Source organism: Neodiprion fabricii, chromosome 2, assembly GCF_021155785.1.
Source record: "Neodiprion fabricii isolate iyNeoFabr1 chromosome 2, iyNeoFabr1.1, whole genome shotgun sequence".
Classification (NCBI taxonomy): Eukaryota; Metazoa; Arthropoda; class Insecta; order Hymenoptera; family Diprionidae; genus Neodiprion; species Neodiprion fabricii.
Genome location: NC_060240.1, coordinates 392,187 through 407,836, shown reverse-complemented (window position 1 = coordinate 407,836; position 15,650 = coordinate 392,187). Strand labels below are relative to the sequence as shown.

The following is a 15,650-nucleotide window of genomic DNA, read 5'->3' as shown; positions in this document are numbered from 1 at the left end:
TCGAACGGAACGGAACATACCTACGGACAGGTAGAGTTACTCTCGCATGTGTGCGGATACTTTGCGCTGTATATGATACTATAATCGTATTCGCCGGAAACCAGGCCTCCTCACCTGATACGACTTTGGTTTCTTATCGCTAACGTGTCACTCTTGTGACATTCGTATCGCGCCACGGCTGCACCCGAAACCGTCAGATTCCTCGTCTTAGTTGTCACTGTTGCTTTGTTTTTGTCCTGAGAAGATAGTGTGGAGATAGCGGAGAGAAACAACTGCTGAGAATATTTGGAAGATAGTCAAACTTATCGTTAGTCAATTTCACGAATGTCGTCCGGGAATGTGGACAAATTAAGTATTCTTTAGAAGGGACAATTTTTCAGTTTTTCCCATTTTTCATTTAGCGTACGAATGGATGTGCCGAGACACTCGATTTTCCCACGTCACAATTAAAGCTTCTCAATCGTGCAAACATTTGTAAACCCTTTGCCAAGATCCACTCTGCCGTGTTTAGATAAAAGGCAGTAAACTGCATTTACTGTCTTTCATTCATTTTGATGCTGATAGATTTTTCCGATGATTTGATACATATGAATTATAAAATCAATCATTAGAAATGTTATTTCAACGCGATAATGATTTTGTAAACTTATCGAATGTTTCAAATTGGTTACATTTCCTAAACATGAAAGCAGTAAATTCAATTTCCAAAGTAAAAAAGCAGCAGTTTTCAAACTGTACTGCTTTTTTACTCTTTATTATCCGTTACGATTATATTTTTATCTGTATTGACTGGGGACAAAAGCCGTAGTGGTAATTTAAATTCTTTCTTATTTTGAATCGTTGATATTTCATATTAAAACGGTGTTGTGACCCTGGTGAATTTTGTCCACGTTTGTGCAGTAAATTATATCAGAGATAAGTTTATGCTTGCCCGAGTAATTGAAATTAATTACTTCGAACATGGAAAAAGCAGTAATTCTGCAGAAAGGCAGTAAATCAAATGCTGCTGCTTTTCGATTTACAAAAATAAAACAGTAGGTACGTCACTTGCTTCGGGCATTTCGATTAATTGTAATCTAAAATCACACCTGAATGAGGTTTCGAGAAGTCAAGTGACATATTATTAGTCGTTCGATAATTATTATGAAAAATTAATATTAGTAATTCAGTTCAGAAATATCAATCACTTGCATTCCAGTTTTGTACGTTTCCACGTTTTACACTTTACTGCCATTTACCCAAGCACGGCAATAACTTTTGCCGTACCATCGTTGCTCAAATAAGGTTTCTGCAATGCGTTTGCAATGTCGTTGGGACGGGTAATAAAGGCTCGAATTTAGTCGTCAGGTATTTTGTTGCGTATCATATATTATACCCCCGAGCCCTGGCGTCAAGAAGAAGGTAATCGGATTTCCACATGAATATTCAAATGCACGCTCGCAAACTGATTTTTTTCCAGAATCAACGTCGTTGCCGTCGAACCTGGACGGTTCTAAATTGTTATTCAAACATTCGCTGCATTTGGTATGCTGCATTTGGCACGAGCAATACTAATTAGGGCCTAATTGCCACTAATTGGCGGCGCTATTACCGTTGACGGGCGACAGCCGTATCCACCCTTAGATTTACCGTTCGCCCCCGTGTGACGAGGAAGAGCCCACCATTACAGGGTGAAAGTCCGAACCCGGCATGGCTAACGAGAAGGTATATAAGACCCTGTTTCAGCGCGTCCTGAAACTAGTTTGACACGAGACGTCGAGGAATCACTGTTCCCGTAGAGTCGGCCAATTCAGGAAAGATCGGAAAATCAACGCCAGAAATGGCCAAATTTGTGCTACTAAATCTGGTCCTGCTCGCCGTCGTCACTGGCGGTCTAAGCCTAACCTTACGTGATATCTTTGGATTCAATTATCCTCGTTACACTGAACCGGAAGTACCCCGAATCGTCGAAGTGATCCGATGGCGACAGCCCGTATGCCTGACGTCAGCACCAGAAGTTCTTCCCTGTCTTATGGGACTGAAGAAATATCAAGCAAAGAGCGATCAGATCGAGAAAACCTTCTACTCCGGTGAAGATGGCGAGTTGACAAAACGTGGCGACTCTGACAACGATTCGAGCAGCGTAGATTCCATCAACGAGGACGATCTTCTCGCGAAAAGATCCACCCGATCGTTAAATGCACCAAGGCTCTACTCCCCCAACGTCGTCAGATTTGTTCAGCTGGAGAACATGGGACCCTCGAGCTTGCGAGAGCCCAAAGCTGTAATTAGACGTCACGGCAAGTACCTCAGACTCGGTCCGCAGATGACTAGAAGCTCGATGAACAGCGAGATCGTCTACGATATCAAAGTGGTCGATTCACCCGTGGTGGCCACCCTCGTCGCTCAAAAATGCCTCCCGGACATCGGGGTTCCCCTATGCGACGAAAATCTCAAATGGATAGCGAAATCTCAGCTCCACGAAGCGCCGCGTGGCGAGTCGAGTTCGGTTGACGTCGAAAAGCCGGCTGACGTGGCGACAGTCGTGGAGAGCAAACCGGTTGACTTTTGGAAGGGCCCGAGCAACCCTCACTACAATAATGGGGAAACTCAGGCACAGAAGCCCCAGAAGCCAGCCATAATACAGACCGTCGTGGATTACATAAACCGACCCAACTACGTGCAGACCGACGAGAAGCCGGAAATTAAGCCAGTCATCGTCGTCGAGCCAACGTCCGCGCCCGGACTGTTCGCCGCGATCGACACCTTCTTCAGGCCGAACGGGAGCAGCTGGTTCAACGTCTTCTACAAACCACCTGCGGACAAACCGCAAGCTGGTGAAAAGCCCGGATTGATAGCGGGATTGTTTCAAGTACCAGCGATTCCATCGCTCCAGGAATTCTTTTACAAACCGGAGAACGACATATCCAACAACCAGGGACTTCTGGGTTTGTTGGCCCTTGCCGGCGGTCAGAACAACGCCCCTGGTGTCGGCCCGCCGACAGAGAAGCCGGGAATCTTCGGCGGCTTGTTCCCGTCTCCGTCAAAGCCAGCGGGTTTGGAAAAACCTACGAAACCCTCGCTGCTCGGTGGTATTGGTAACATTTTCAATCGACCAACCAGCAAACCGCTGGTAATCGAAAGACCGGACGAAAAGCCACTCGTCGTTGAGAAACCAGTCTACGTCGTAGAACAGCCGGTCACTCAGGGGCTTATGAACATCTTTCAGAAACCCAGTAAACCGATCTCGTTGGACAAGCCCGAAGAGCTCGAGGTAAGTTTTCCCCTTTCAAGCTCAAACAAGTGTCTGAGAACGTGATTGTAAAACGGTTGACTATTTTTTGCGCAGATAATCAAGGAGCCAACTTACATACTTCAAAAGCCTACAGAGCGCCCAACGCTTTTCGGAAGTGGATTGCTGGGCAATTGGAACATTTTCAGTAAGCCCGCAACCGAGGAAGTGATAAACGTTGTGGAGGAAAAGCCCGTCCACACTTCCGAAACTGTAATCGTAGAGAAGCCCGTTCATATTGCCGAAACTATAATCGAAGAGAAGCCGGTTTCCACAGTCATAGTTGAAGAAAAGCCCGCAATTTTCTCCGGCCTCGTAGTCGAAAACAAGCCTGTCCCGTTCTACGGAGTCACGGTTAACAAGGTCCCAGTTGCCCCAAATAAACCGATCGTCGAAGTCACATCCACAGCGGTTGCAGGAGCTACATCCTCACATTCCACCGCTGTGGCGGAGTCCTCGGCCACCGTTACAAGCTCTCAAGGGTCTTCGACGTCGGTCGTCGAGGTGACAGCTTCGGCCAATGCTGTGGCTACGACCTCAAACGGAGCTTCCGTTACCACTGTGGAGTCCTCCACCATTTCTGAAATCGTCGTGACGTCGAATCGCCCGACGTACGGTGGTTATTGGAAGACCGAAGAGGGGCATGAAGGAGAAATTACTGACTTGGTTCAAACGGAAGATGGCCGGGATGAGCTGGACGCGATAGAGGAGTCTCTGCGTACCAAATCTGACATCGAAAGTGACACTGGAGTCGAGGAGGAGGAGGTTAAAAATGAAGCACCGGAAAAGTAATCCAGCGGTGAAGTCCGTTCATCGTATAGCTTTTATAATAAGACATAATATTTATTTACATACATATCTATTTATTCCATTTATGAACGAAATTCTTTCACCGTGTACATAAAGCATGTGATAAATGAACTACAATTAAAATCCTACAATCGCAAAAAGTTCTAACATGAATCCGTAACTTTCATTTCTTAACGCGGTATACCTGAATTCGTTATATCTAACTAATTATCTAGATACCTAAGGATCGCACAGCCACGAAACATCCAAATCACTTTTAGACTTGAAAGCTGTATGACCGCTTCATAGGTTTAACTATTCATTATCTTATTAACTGGAATCTCTATCTTCGAATATCCATCTGGACATATTAATACACTAGAAATATGATAAGGATATATATACCTTAATCGTTTAAAACTCTCAAGTTAGATTTCACAGATCAATTGTATTATCTACTTCTAGCCATCTAACCGACTTGAAAGAGTACTTCAAGGGCGTATGAGGAATCCGTCAAGGAACGTATGCGAAATATTTTTGAAACCGTTTTATTTATTCAGGAAAAAATAATAATAATAATATTAATTCACAACCCGTTACTACAATAAGTCCTACCTATGGTGGTAGTCTTCTGAGTTGTGAGGCAAGGGTCAACGAATTGTAAAATCCTCAGTTTCAACCCAATTTAATACCTATAGTGTCTGAAGATCACTTTCTCCGTGTACCGCGATCTATTTATTCCCTTGAAAACCCAACGACTATCTGTTAAAATTACCCGCGTAAATGCATGAATATTACTATAAAAGATAAAAAGACATTCGCTCGTCGTTGCTGCTGTGATGCTCGCTTCTAAAATTCCGTATTCATTTCGTTAACCTAAATATAAACGATTCCGATTTTCGATGATGGAAAATTTTCAAAATTTAGACACGACCGTATTGTAGAGAAATTCAAGGGTAACAAAGATATAGTGAACAATAACAAATCGGGTGTAATTTGCAACTTACCAAATTGGCCACATGCATTCCTGGAACAAGCCTCAACGTTTCCCTAAAAATCGTAAGAATACAATCAGTTCTAATGATTATTTTTTTTTTTCTTTGTCTCCAATGCTGGCCAGGCATCAACTGTACACGTAATCAATGAATCGCAAGTGTGTCCGTACATGCATACGTACATAGATCCGAACGGTGCAATCATCGGATATTGTTCAACCCCGAAATGAATTTTATTCGCCTCGTTTGTCCTCCCGCTGCATCTGCAGCGTTGCTAAAAAAAATGACGCTTAACGAATTTCGAGCCAACGAAGACGGCAAAAGTGTTCAAAACTCCGGATCTAATTCCCGTGCACGTTGCTTAAGCGTTTAGGTCTCGATCTCCAGGCTGCAGGAAAATAGCTCCGAGGGGCGAGCCGGTAATTCGGTTATGCAGAGCTACCCCTGAGCCAAGCCACTCCGTTTCTCAGTTTGCCGTTTTCCGGGCTTCGCCCGCAGGAATTCCATCCCCGTCGAAAGCTCGTCTATCTCGACCTAATCTTTACACCTACATATACCCTAGAAAATGGACCTTGCCCAGCTGTTCGAAAAACGTCCCGCCAAACGGTATTTTTCGTTCGTTGGCTCGCCTCGAGACTATAATATAAATCGCCCCGTTCACTCACTGCGCCCTATTTTTATACCTAGCGAGGGTATCGACGACCTCCGTCGCTCCGTCGATCGTTTCTCTGCTCCCGGCATCGATCCCCGCGGGAAGTTCAACCCGGTTGTTTTCCCCGATCCCCTCCTGCAGGGGGTCGAACTTCGTAACTGTTCGCGGCTCCTCTTCGACCACACCAACCGATCTCTCCTCGTTTTTTACAGTCGTCCAAGGATACCCCGAGTCTGCCGGGACCTGTCCGGACGCTGGTAGCTTCTTCGAATACTTCGTGCTAGCCATCCCCGTCCTCGGCCTCATACTCTTCTTCGCAATCGTACTGTGGAAGTCCTGAAAACCCGCTCCCGAGCCCTTCGCCGAATCATCCAGGTCCGTGTAACTCGTCTCGATTTTACGATGCCCGCCATCTTTTTCTCTCTCATACTCGTCCTTACTTGCCTATGCATATATTGTCAAATACGACGTTAACGTTTGTCGCCTGCTTTTATTACAGAAATTAATCACGCCTCTTCTCCCTCTGCGTACGTCTTTTATGCAGGAAGAAATTTACGAAAGGGAAGCACCGATTACAGGGCGAGGGGGAGGGGGGGCAGCTTCAAAGGTCTAATATTAGGCCTATTTTTACGAGTTTCTTTTTTTTTTTTTAAGAAAATAAAAACACTCGTAGCAATTTGAGTTTGAGGGATTTATTATTCATAGTTCCAAGTACATTTTGGAATTTTTTCATTAAAATTAATAACAAAATGGCGGCATGCCGCATAGAAGTAGCGAACGACCACGTTTTAAATACGATGGCGCAGATTCCTCGGTCAATTCTTATCCGATCGACTTGAAATATTGACACAATCTTTAAAATTTGTCCATCCATTCAAGCTCGTGGCTTATTTTCAACAATTTTTCGTTCATAATCGTATATAATCGAACAAGATCTTTTTTTACATTCGGGCTACGAGCTGGAACCTGAAAAGGTGTTTTCAACCCGAACATTTTTTTTTTCATTTTGTTATTAACTTCAATAAAATAATTCCTTGAAACAATAAATAATAAAATCCTCAACCTCGAATAGCCCCAAGTATTTTCATTTCCTTTAAAAAAAAAACTCCCAGCAATCCTCGATGAGACCTCTTACCTCATGGCTCACGGTCCGAGCAGGTATATTCTGCATGTTTCGACGATGAGCGATTTCGATCTGTTCGACGTCGATCTCGGGGAATATCATCGCGTCGTAGATGTCGGGCAGCTGGAAGGGGATCAGCTTGTTCAACTGTATCTTCCGCGACTCCTCGACAGGACAGGTCGGAAGATCAAAGGGTAGTCTGTTGAATGATTTTGGAAAAACACAGAATGAAAAAATGTTGAAAGCTTTACTGAAAAGGTGAGATAAGCCTTGAATGGAAGAATGAGGAATAAATAAAAAAAACTGTATTACCTCGAGGGTAAGCAACCCTCTAAATAATAAACTATGGTGACGGCAATATCGTTTGCGTAAAGCTCAAATTCCTCGATACTTTTCCGCCTCGGTAACGTCGCGCCGCCCTCTTCCAACACGACGGGGTTACCCTTCAGAATATCGTCGCCACTTCCGCCGGGTAAAAATTCCGTGGCCGACCCCGAGGGGTAACCGGATCCTGGAGCACCGCGAAAGATCTCACCGCTCGTTGAACGCCTGTCGTGGATTATTTTCTGTTGGTAATTCTTATATACCCTCCGAAGTCCGAACAGACAAAATTCAAGCGTAGAGATTCTCGGTGTCAAAGGTCAGTGGGTCAAAAGAACATTTTTTTACGTTTCGGACCTCCTCAGAAAAAAACTAGGATATTTATTCAACACCTTTACATAATATATATATATACATACATGTATAAATTGTGGTTGAATGTTTTTTCAAATACTTATATTTTCTTCTTGAAAGAGAAGTAATAGGACCGCAGCAACGACAAATTTAACGTCAAGTTTCCGTAATCCCAGTATTATCCGTTAAACAACATCAGATCCAAATTAGGTAGTCACTTAATCCATCACTATTAAAATTATAACTGCTTACCAGTATCGAAGGAAGCCATAAAGTTATTTGTCTGGTTCTTTCGCCGGCATTATTTGACTGAAGTTCAATGTAAGTTTTTGACTTTCTATTTTGTAAAAACATTTTAACCACAATTTATATGTATAATATAGATGTATATATTGTGTCAATGTATTGAATAAACATTCTAGTTTTTCTGAGGAAGTCCGAAAAAATGTATTTTTTACTCACTGACCTTTGACACAAAGAATCTGTAGACATAAATTCATGATAAGCTCGAGAAATCAATCAACGCAAAATTCAATGCCTTGTGCTTCCAAGTTTACCCGACGTTCACTTCGCTTAGGGCTGACATACGCTTAGAAGCAAAGGGCCTTTCGTTCTGGGTGTAAAATCGTGATTTGAAAATGACAATTCGACCTACCAAGTGGCCTGCACGTCAAAGTTGCAGGGCGGTAAGTCTGGAGCAATACGGAGGCAGGGGCCGGTCGCCTTTTGACGTCTTGCGATCGACTCTTCGGAACTGGGATTCCCATCGACAGCCTCGCTTGCCACTTTTCTCGGCACGGGAATGATCGGGGTCGCCAAGGACATCGTCATGCTCATCGCAGCCACTGCGAGGAACAGCCTGCTCGATTCCATCTTCATCGTACGGCCAACGAGATTTGTCTGCAACCGAAAGACTAGAATGTTTTTACGATTTATTGTATCTTCATAACTATCGTTCCCTGGGCATTTCACAGCCGTAGAACTTGGTAGACTCTATGCTCATGATATCATAAAACAATTGGAATCAGCCCAACGATCGCCTTAGAACCGGGGCAACAAACTCAAGAAAGGACTCCGCAGAATCCTTATGGAAATTGGCTGGATTTTCAGTATGTTATGGTACGTATCCTCCGGATCAACAGTTCTCATGGACACGAGTCGCGAAAATCAGTAGATTCTGAGATACAGGCTTCGGAAGGGGGTGTATGGATCTTTGACATTTATGTATTTCGCGATTTTTACGAATTACAAAGCTTCAAGGACGACTTGAAATCAAATTTATCGATCAAAAACTGCACAACCGATTCGCTGAGACTCCGCAGACGCGTGAAAAACAAGACAAGTCGATTATTGCAAGAGTCGGAGAGTCTCGTTCCTCAGGCGAAACCTGACGTTGCACCTCCATCCGGTAAACCAGCGAGTTCATGGATGGAATCAATCACAGCTTCCTGCCCATCTTCGAGAATCGACCGTACAATTTTTTGATTGACATATTTGATTTCAAGTCCCCTTGACGCTTTGTAATCCATGAAAATCACGAATTTCATAGCTGTCAAAAAATCTGGACACCTTCTTCCGAAGCCTGTATCTCGGAAAGTACTGCTTTTTGGAAATTGTGTCGATGAGAAGTTTTGACCAGGTAGATATGTACCATAACATACTGAAAATCCCACCAATTCGACCGGGAGCCAATTTCCACAAGGGTTCCGCGAGGTCCCTTGAAAAAACGTTCAACCCCCCAGAGAGAAACAACCGCGAGACTGAGTCCGCATCATCCCCTGTATTTCTGAAAGTTCGATACAGACGAAAGTATTAAGTAGCGGCAACTCGTCGACGGGCACCTTAACTCAAATTACCGTTTTCCTATGAAACAGATGTCGGTAAAAGGTATGAAACGACAAAGAAATGGTAACGCCGGCGCGAAAGAGACCGCGGGGTGATCGAGAGTCGACTAATGCCTCCGGGTATGCGATCGGCGTCGTAGACCCTTAAAAGCTCGGCTGACCTCTTATTCTATCATGACCTATGATCGCAGGCCCCTGAAGATACCGTCGGCTGATCCCCCGCCTCGACCGCGGGTTTTCGAAACCGTTTGACACGGTTTAAAAATAACCAACTCTGTTGTTGTTTGTCAAACGACACTTCGGGCTGTTGATTCCGTCCGGGAGTCCATCCAGCACTCGAAGAAACAAACGATTCGGTAGACGTTGTGCTCACTAAGATATTGTGTAAGTGTCGTGAAGTAGGTCGGCTGATCTGTTTACAGGCAAGAATTTTTACTTTCTCCCCACCTTTTCTCGTCATTTTCTTTTACCCCGGACTTCGCGCGCTCGAATGGAAAATGCGCGTTATTTAACGAAGTTTCGCCGCATTTCACCAGCCGCGAATCATCAAACGCATTACGCGTTACACTGCGTTCATTTTCGATCGCACGATTGCAATCACCTAAGACGACGATACCGTGCAGATGCATTCGCAGTGCGCTGCACGCGGCTCCGATTCCCATCGCGTAATGCATTTGACTCTATCAGCAGCGTGGCCGTTACGTAATGATTTTGTTTACAAGTCGTAGATCATCTTTTATACTTACACGCACAGCGAGTATAGCGACAAGTGCGCTTTATGGTTGATTAGAGCCGCGTCGAGGGCCGAGATAGAATTGGGGAATAAAAATAAAATTACGTGCAACCCTAATTCAACCACGACGAGGTGAATTTAGCCCGCGACCACGTCTGGCCGAATCATCAGTTGACACTCTGTTTTTTTTTTTTTGTTTCTTGTTCTTTTTTAACGATCAATGATACATGCTCTCGTGTCTTCTCATCTTCCACTTCAACAATTTGAGTTGAACGTTTGTTTCGAAATTCTCTCACTTCGATTTATCGTGGATTTTCATCCGCGCATGAACCTGACCAACTTTGAGGATTTACCAAAATAAAAAAAATAAATGAAAGAAAAAAGCTCCATCAAGTCGTGCGGAAAAGAGGTTGACGCCATTGGTAACCTGCAAGGATACCACGGCAACGATCAAGTTAGTTGTAAACACATCTGTTTAGTCATACATTTTATTTATAATCTACGGAGCACAGTCTACAACCTTGTCAGTATACCTATACATAGATCTCCGTAACAAACAATGCATATTTATACAACACTGATACCGTTGTATCACATATGAGAGTACAAAACGACGACTGTGTTACGAATAATGTGTTTAAAAATGAATTCTGTGCATACAGCAACGAGAGTAACACGAACTCGTCGACAGCGATAAGCTCCTTATTATTTTCATTATTTTAATGTACTTTATCAATTTACTTTCCACACGAACACAACTATTTTACCATGTAATAATCGGTGTTCTGTATTGAAAGGGCAATGACGCGGGATCGTCTTCCAAAACACGATGCACGACGATAAACTATTATTCAAATTTAATTTCCCTGTCGTCTTCGTTGCGATTGATTTTTTTTCCCCGATTTTTAGCTTATCGCAAAGTATTCAATATCGCCGACGAGACTCACTTTTGACTGAGAATGTATAGCCAATGCATCCCTAATTAACGAGGAAAATTCACCGCAGACTGCAAAAGTATCTCGTGGCAACAATATGACGAGCTGGGATATTCCTGGAATAACATCGTGTTTACTCAATACGAGCCATCAGTGGGGCGATACCCTGTACGATATTCGTACGAACGTTATGCCAGCACAAACGACACCTAGATCAGTAAAATAAATGGCTTATTACGTAGTTTACCAAACCAATCGTGCAGTCCCTCTGACAATGAGCTATACGGATTTTTCGAGGAGCGAACGGCAAACGATCTTGAAAAAATATAAAACGGATCTTGTTTTTCGGGGACTCGTTACGATTATTCGTAATTGTTCAACTTCGTCCAATTATTAGATACGAGGCTGCAGCTATTTATAGAACGTAATTTTCTGACAAATATCCTCTACTGATAGCGGATAACTAGCCAGCTTCAACCGGATAATTAATCACTTGATTACGAGGCTCGAGTGAATCGCTTTAATTACACTCGTCTACAGCAATGCTACGCAACTTGGTTTTCTCCAAAGAGTTTCTAATCATAAGACACCTCGGCGTGCAGTAACCGACGGCTTGCCTACGACACCTGACCGTCGTCGTCGCGTTATGTCAACCAATTTCGGATAACCGACGACCAGTCGAAAAAACGATAAACGGCTCCGACGAACCCAAACTTTTAGCGTATCCAGAAGTGATTTCGTGACTTCTTGACGACGTCAGGTGATTTCGCTTATGATTCGTCTGACTTTAGCTTATTTTCTGTCTGATCACATATGTGATTTGTCCTCGTTTATAGTGATTTGCTACGATTTCAGATAATTTTCAGTGATATTAAAGGGTTATACTTAGTCAGGATTTTTCAACATTCGATTTTATTCGTCATGTTTCATTTTTGTAATGTACATACATTCAAGTGTATGCACAGAAAATTCCGGGTCGATCAGAGAAATATTTTCAAGGTTACGCGCACATTTGCAAAGACTCTCCGGAGCGTTTGAAAGCGCTTGTGAAACTTTGAACGTATTTTTCTCAAAACTGTGTTTTCAAAGTCGGTGAGCAAGATTTCTCGGCAACGGCTGAACCGAACAGCCTCAAATTTTTACACGAGCTTTATGAATATATTTTTTAGTTCTTTGTCGAAGGCTTTTTCTCGCCGACAACTATTTTCCATTTTATCAACAAGTTAAGGGATAAATTTTTATGGAAAAACGAAAGTTTTTTTTTAACATGCTGCCGTTTTGTTAAAAATTAATATTTTGCTTATTCCTTCGTTCAAAGTCCAGACAATATCTTATGTCACCTAAATCTTTTTTAGTTTTTCATTTCAGATGATCCAGTCCAGAGATATCTTGCTCACCGGAAGACGCCTTTTTTTATAGGTGCTCCCGGACATCGGCTACAGCATATTTAAAAATATTTATTTTTACGACTAAAAAATATCAGATTGAAGTTCAACGTTACCCCGATGTGTATACAAATTTGCATATTAGTAAATTGAAATTTCTCTTCATGAAAAATCCTTGATAAATCGTTGTTTTTTTCGGTCTCCTAACTGGGTATAACCCAATAAAGTGATTTGATACAATTTGAAAGCGATTTATCTATACGATTTCGTCCTCATTTCAACCGATTCAACTAACGTCGAAGGTATACTGGGACCTACACGTGTGGCCAGTACCATCCGGCGCTCAATTCAACCCAGGCAACGAGACGTATTTGGGTACGCGGGTACGCAGGCACGTAATAACTAGGCTCTATATAATTCAATAATGGCAAAGACGCGTTGCACGCGTGACCGTTTATCTCACCGTCGTGTCATATCTTCGACAATTATGTTTACGTATACGTACCCGCGGTTTATTGCATGCTGTGAGTACTCTAAACGCGTATCCCGGCAACGGAAACGAGTCGGTCGATTCCACGCTCCTCTGCAGGGTTTCCGATTTCAAAGTATTCATTTTCCTTTCCGTGATTGTCAATTCGTTTCTGTTATCGAAGATGCGGAAATTCTAATTTTTCAACAAATCACATTTGTTATTATGGCATCAACTTGACTCGTCAGTATTCCTGAGCATCAGGCTTATACTTTTCCTACGAACGTATAACACATGCAAGCGGCATATCAATGGTTCAATATCATATTGTTCAAATTTATATCCATATATACCATAATTGCTATTCTGCAATTGCGAGCTGAAAGACCAAAATTTATTTATTTTATACCTTTATAGTTTATACATTGCTACTATATTCTGTTGAAAATTTACGTTTCAAATTTATGTTCTCAACTTATTCTATTCTATACTATGCATACATTGTTTTTTTTTTTTTTTTTATTTTTTGCCTTATAATAGTTAGTGGACTTTGCCCGACGATCAACTAAATAAACATTACATAATTGTTCGAGTAATATCGTTGCCCTGCAGAGTCCCCCTCGATCGGAGATAAAAAATTTATTTCGCTTCACGTGTAGAAAATACATGTGTGTATATTATACCTATATTTTGTCACCTCTGGCCCCTACGAAATAACAACGTATTTGACTGACGTCGAATCTGAGAAGAATGATAAAATATCAGCGAATGTTAATTTCGTAAATTCGCATACAGTCAAAGAAAACAGCACCGATCGATTGGAAAAGCTGCCAATTCTCCTCACTTTCGGAAGCCAAGAGCTTTGATGACCGATACCACACTTTGGTATACGATAACGTGCGAATTACCTTTTTTCGAAGCAGCGTCCTTGCGTGTTGCGCCTCTTCTCCCAATAGAGTAAAAACCTCCCGCAGAAGATGCACCAAAACACCGCGTCCGTATACCTACTAATGTCAAGTCGGTTTAGCGAGACCGTTTGAACTTATTTCCCAGGGGTTCGCGTGGCTTTCCTAGCTTTCCAGCTTGCAAGCTTGCAGCAGCGCGCCGCGATTTCGCGAATTATTCGCAAGGCTCTATTTCGCTGCGAGCGAAGACGACGAACTGACAAGAAGCGATCGACATTAGTGCACTTGTACCTATAGACACGTACGCGTCTCTTTGCGTCCATGTGGATGGCTCTATATACTCACTAGTGACGTAACAAATACTCGCATATTTCTTGACATTCGCATCCGCATTCACAAAAATCCTGCGAATATTTTGCGAATGCGATTGTCACAAATACTTCATATTTTGCTTATAAAAATTGTGGAAAATAATATTAAATAAAACGAGAAAACATTAGTTTTATAACGAACTTTTATTGTATAAGTTTGTCTTCACATTGGAATCACACACTATCCTAAAAGTTAATTTACTTCTGTTATCAACTTGTCGTTAAATAATCAAACAGACAAGCGACTTAGTTCGGATTAGCTCAGCAATTTCCGTAATAAGATGCAAACGACGCTAATGTGTGCTTGCAACTTGCACGGTGTGCCTGTCGGTCGACGCTTTAGCCATAGAGAAATGGCGCCAAATTTAAAAATGTGCGTTCGCAAATACTTACAAAATTTACATGCGTTACATCACTAGTAATTACAGAGGAAAAATCTGCGTTATTCGCGTGAGGCACAATGGAACGTAAAACGTGCTTAGGAAAGGACCTTCTCGCGTTCCGTGCCTCTTTCAAATGTTCGCTTAATATGTATAATATCCCAGATACACGTGGCTAGGTATGTATGTATGTATTTACATGTGTAGGTGTACACATAGGTTGTAAGTACAGATGAACTCGACAAGTTCTTCTCTGCACGAGCCGACTCCTCATGACCCCTCGCACGAGATATCGCATCGTGGCTATTTTCGTATACGAGAATCGTACGGGCTCAAGTCCTTGCCACTCCACCTCCGACGCTTCTCCAACTTTCACGCTTTACAGCCTATGACTAATATTTTATTGGTACGTATATATGTGCGTAGATGCTGCATCGCGAAGTGAGTAATGCCTTTCAAAATCTCCTACGTCGTAAACTGAACTTGGATTCGTCGAAATATTTCTCTTCCGGAATTGAACTAAGGTAAGTGTACCAGGTATCGACACGCTTAGACCCAATTATTGATCCTTTAAATTTCCATAATTATAAATTTACGGCACAAATTGTGAATTTCTCGATGAATAAAACCAATTGCTTGAAAGTTAGAACTAAGGATCGAACGGATGCAACCAAAGAAGGTCAATAATTGGTACAGGAACAGTAACTGGTACACTTACCTTAATACTGGCATTTTTCTTTTCCGCGAGTATACTAAGACATGTTCTTAATGGATGTACGAGATCCGTGCTGTTCTATTGATTGAACTTAAGCCATTCTGACGATTTTTCTCCACCTCTACAGGATATAATAACTAACCAGCCGTTTTTCTTATACTTATGTTGTATTATAAACGTTGATGCCAACATTTTTTTATAATTTCATACAGTCAAAATTGTGAAATGATGAGGCAATCGTGCCTTCTTTCTTCTTTATCCTGCTAGTTATTATTTTTTTTTTTTATTTCATACTCCCCGTTAGTACATGGTAATAGAATGTTACGATCTCAAGAGAATAAAAATAAGAATGCGATTGAGGAGCAGAGAGGCGAACTTCGCAAACTTCGTGAGTTAAAGGTGATTGCG

At 42.3% G+C, this 15,650-nt stretch overlaps 2 protein-coding genes across 2 annotated transcripts; one reads left to right on the top strand and one right to left on the bottom strand.

The window, feature by feature from the left end:
* Positions 1 to 1,819: 1,819 nt before the first annotated feature.
* Positions 1,820 to 4,063, top strand: LOC124176859. The gene is made up of 2 exons (XM_046558656.1): positions 1,820 to 3,253; positions 3,329 to 4,063. The coding sequence occupies exons 1-2, from the start codon at positions 1,820 to 1,822 to the stop codon at positions 4,061 to 4,063; spliced, it is 2,169 nt and encodes a 722-aa protein (XP_046414612.1).
* Positions 4,064 to 5,079: 1,016 nt separating this feature from the next.
* Positions 5,080 to 9,449, bottom strand: LOC124175564. Its single transcript, XM_046555954.1, has 5 exons — positions 9,362 to 9,449; positions 8,161 to 8,405; positions 7,143 to 7,379; positions 6,843 to 7,029; positions 5,080 to 6,151 (listed from the first exon to the last, which is right to left on the bottom strand). The coding sequence occupies exons 2-5, from the start codon at positions 8,382 to 8,384 to the stop codon at positions 5,717 to 5,719; spliced, it is 1,083 nt and encodes a 360-aa protein (XP_046411910.1). The 5' UTR covers positions 8,385 to 8,405; positions 9,362 to 9,449; the 3' UTR covers positions 5,080 to 5,716.
* Positions 9,450 to 15,650: the final 6,201 nt, after the last annotated feature.

Excerpts from the sequence above, each read along its gene's own strand:
- LOC124176859 (XM_046558656.1), top strand. The coding sequence starts at position 1,820 with ATGGCCAAATTTGTGCTACTAAATCTGGTCCTGCTCGCCGTCGTCACT. Across the intron at positions 3,254-3,328 it reads ACAAGCCCGAAGAGCTCGAG|ATAATCAAGGAGCCAACTTA; the intron begins GTAAGTTTTCCC and ends TTTTTTGCGCAG.
- LOC124175564 (XM_046555954.1), bottom strand. The coding sequence starts at position 8,384 with ATGAAGATGGAATCGAGCAGGCTGTTCCTCGCAGTGGCTGCGATGAGC. Across the intron at positions 7,380-8,160 it reads TTTGACGTGCAGGCCACTTG|GCGTTCAACGAGCGGTGAGA; the intron begins GTAGGTCGAATT and ends AATCCACGACAG. Across the intron at positions 7,030-7,142 it reads GAGGGTTGCTTACCCTCGAG|ACTACCCTTTGATCTTCCGA; the intron begins GTAATACAGTTT and ends ATCATTCAACAG.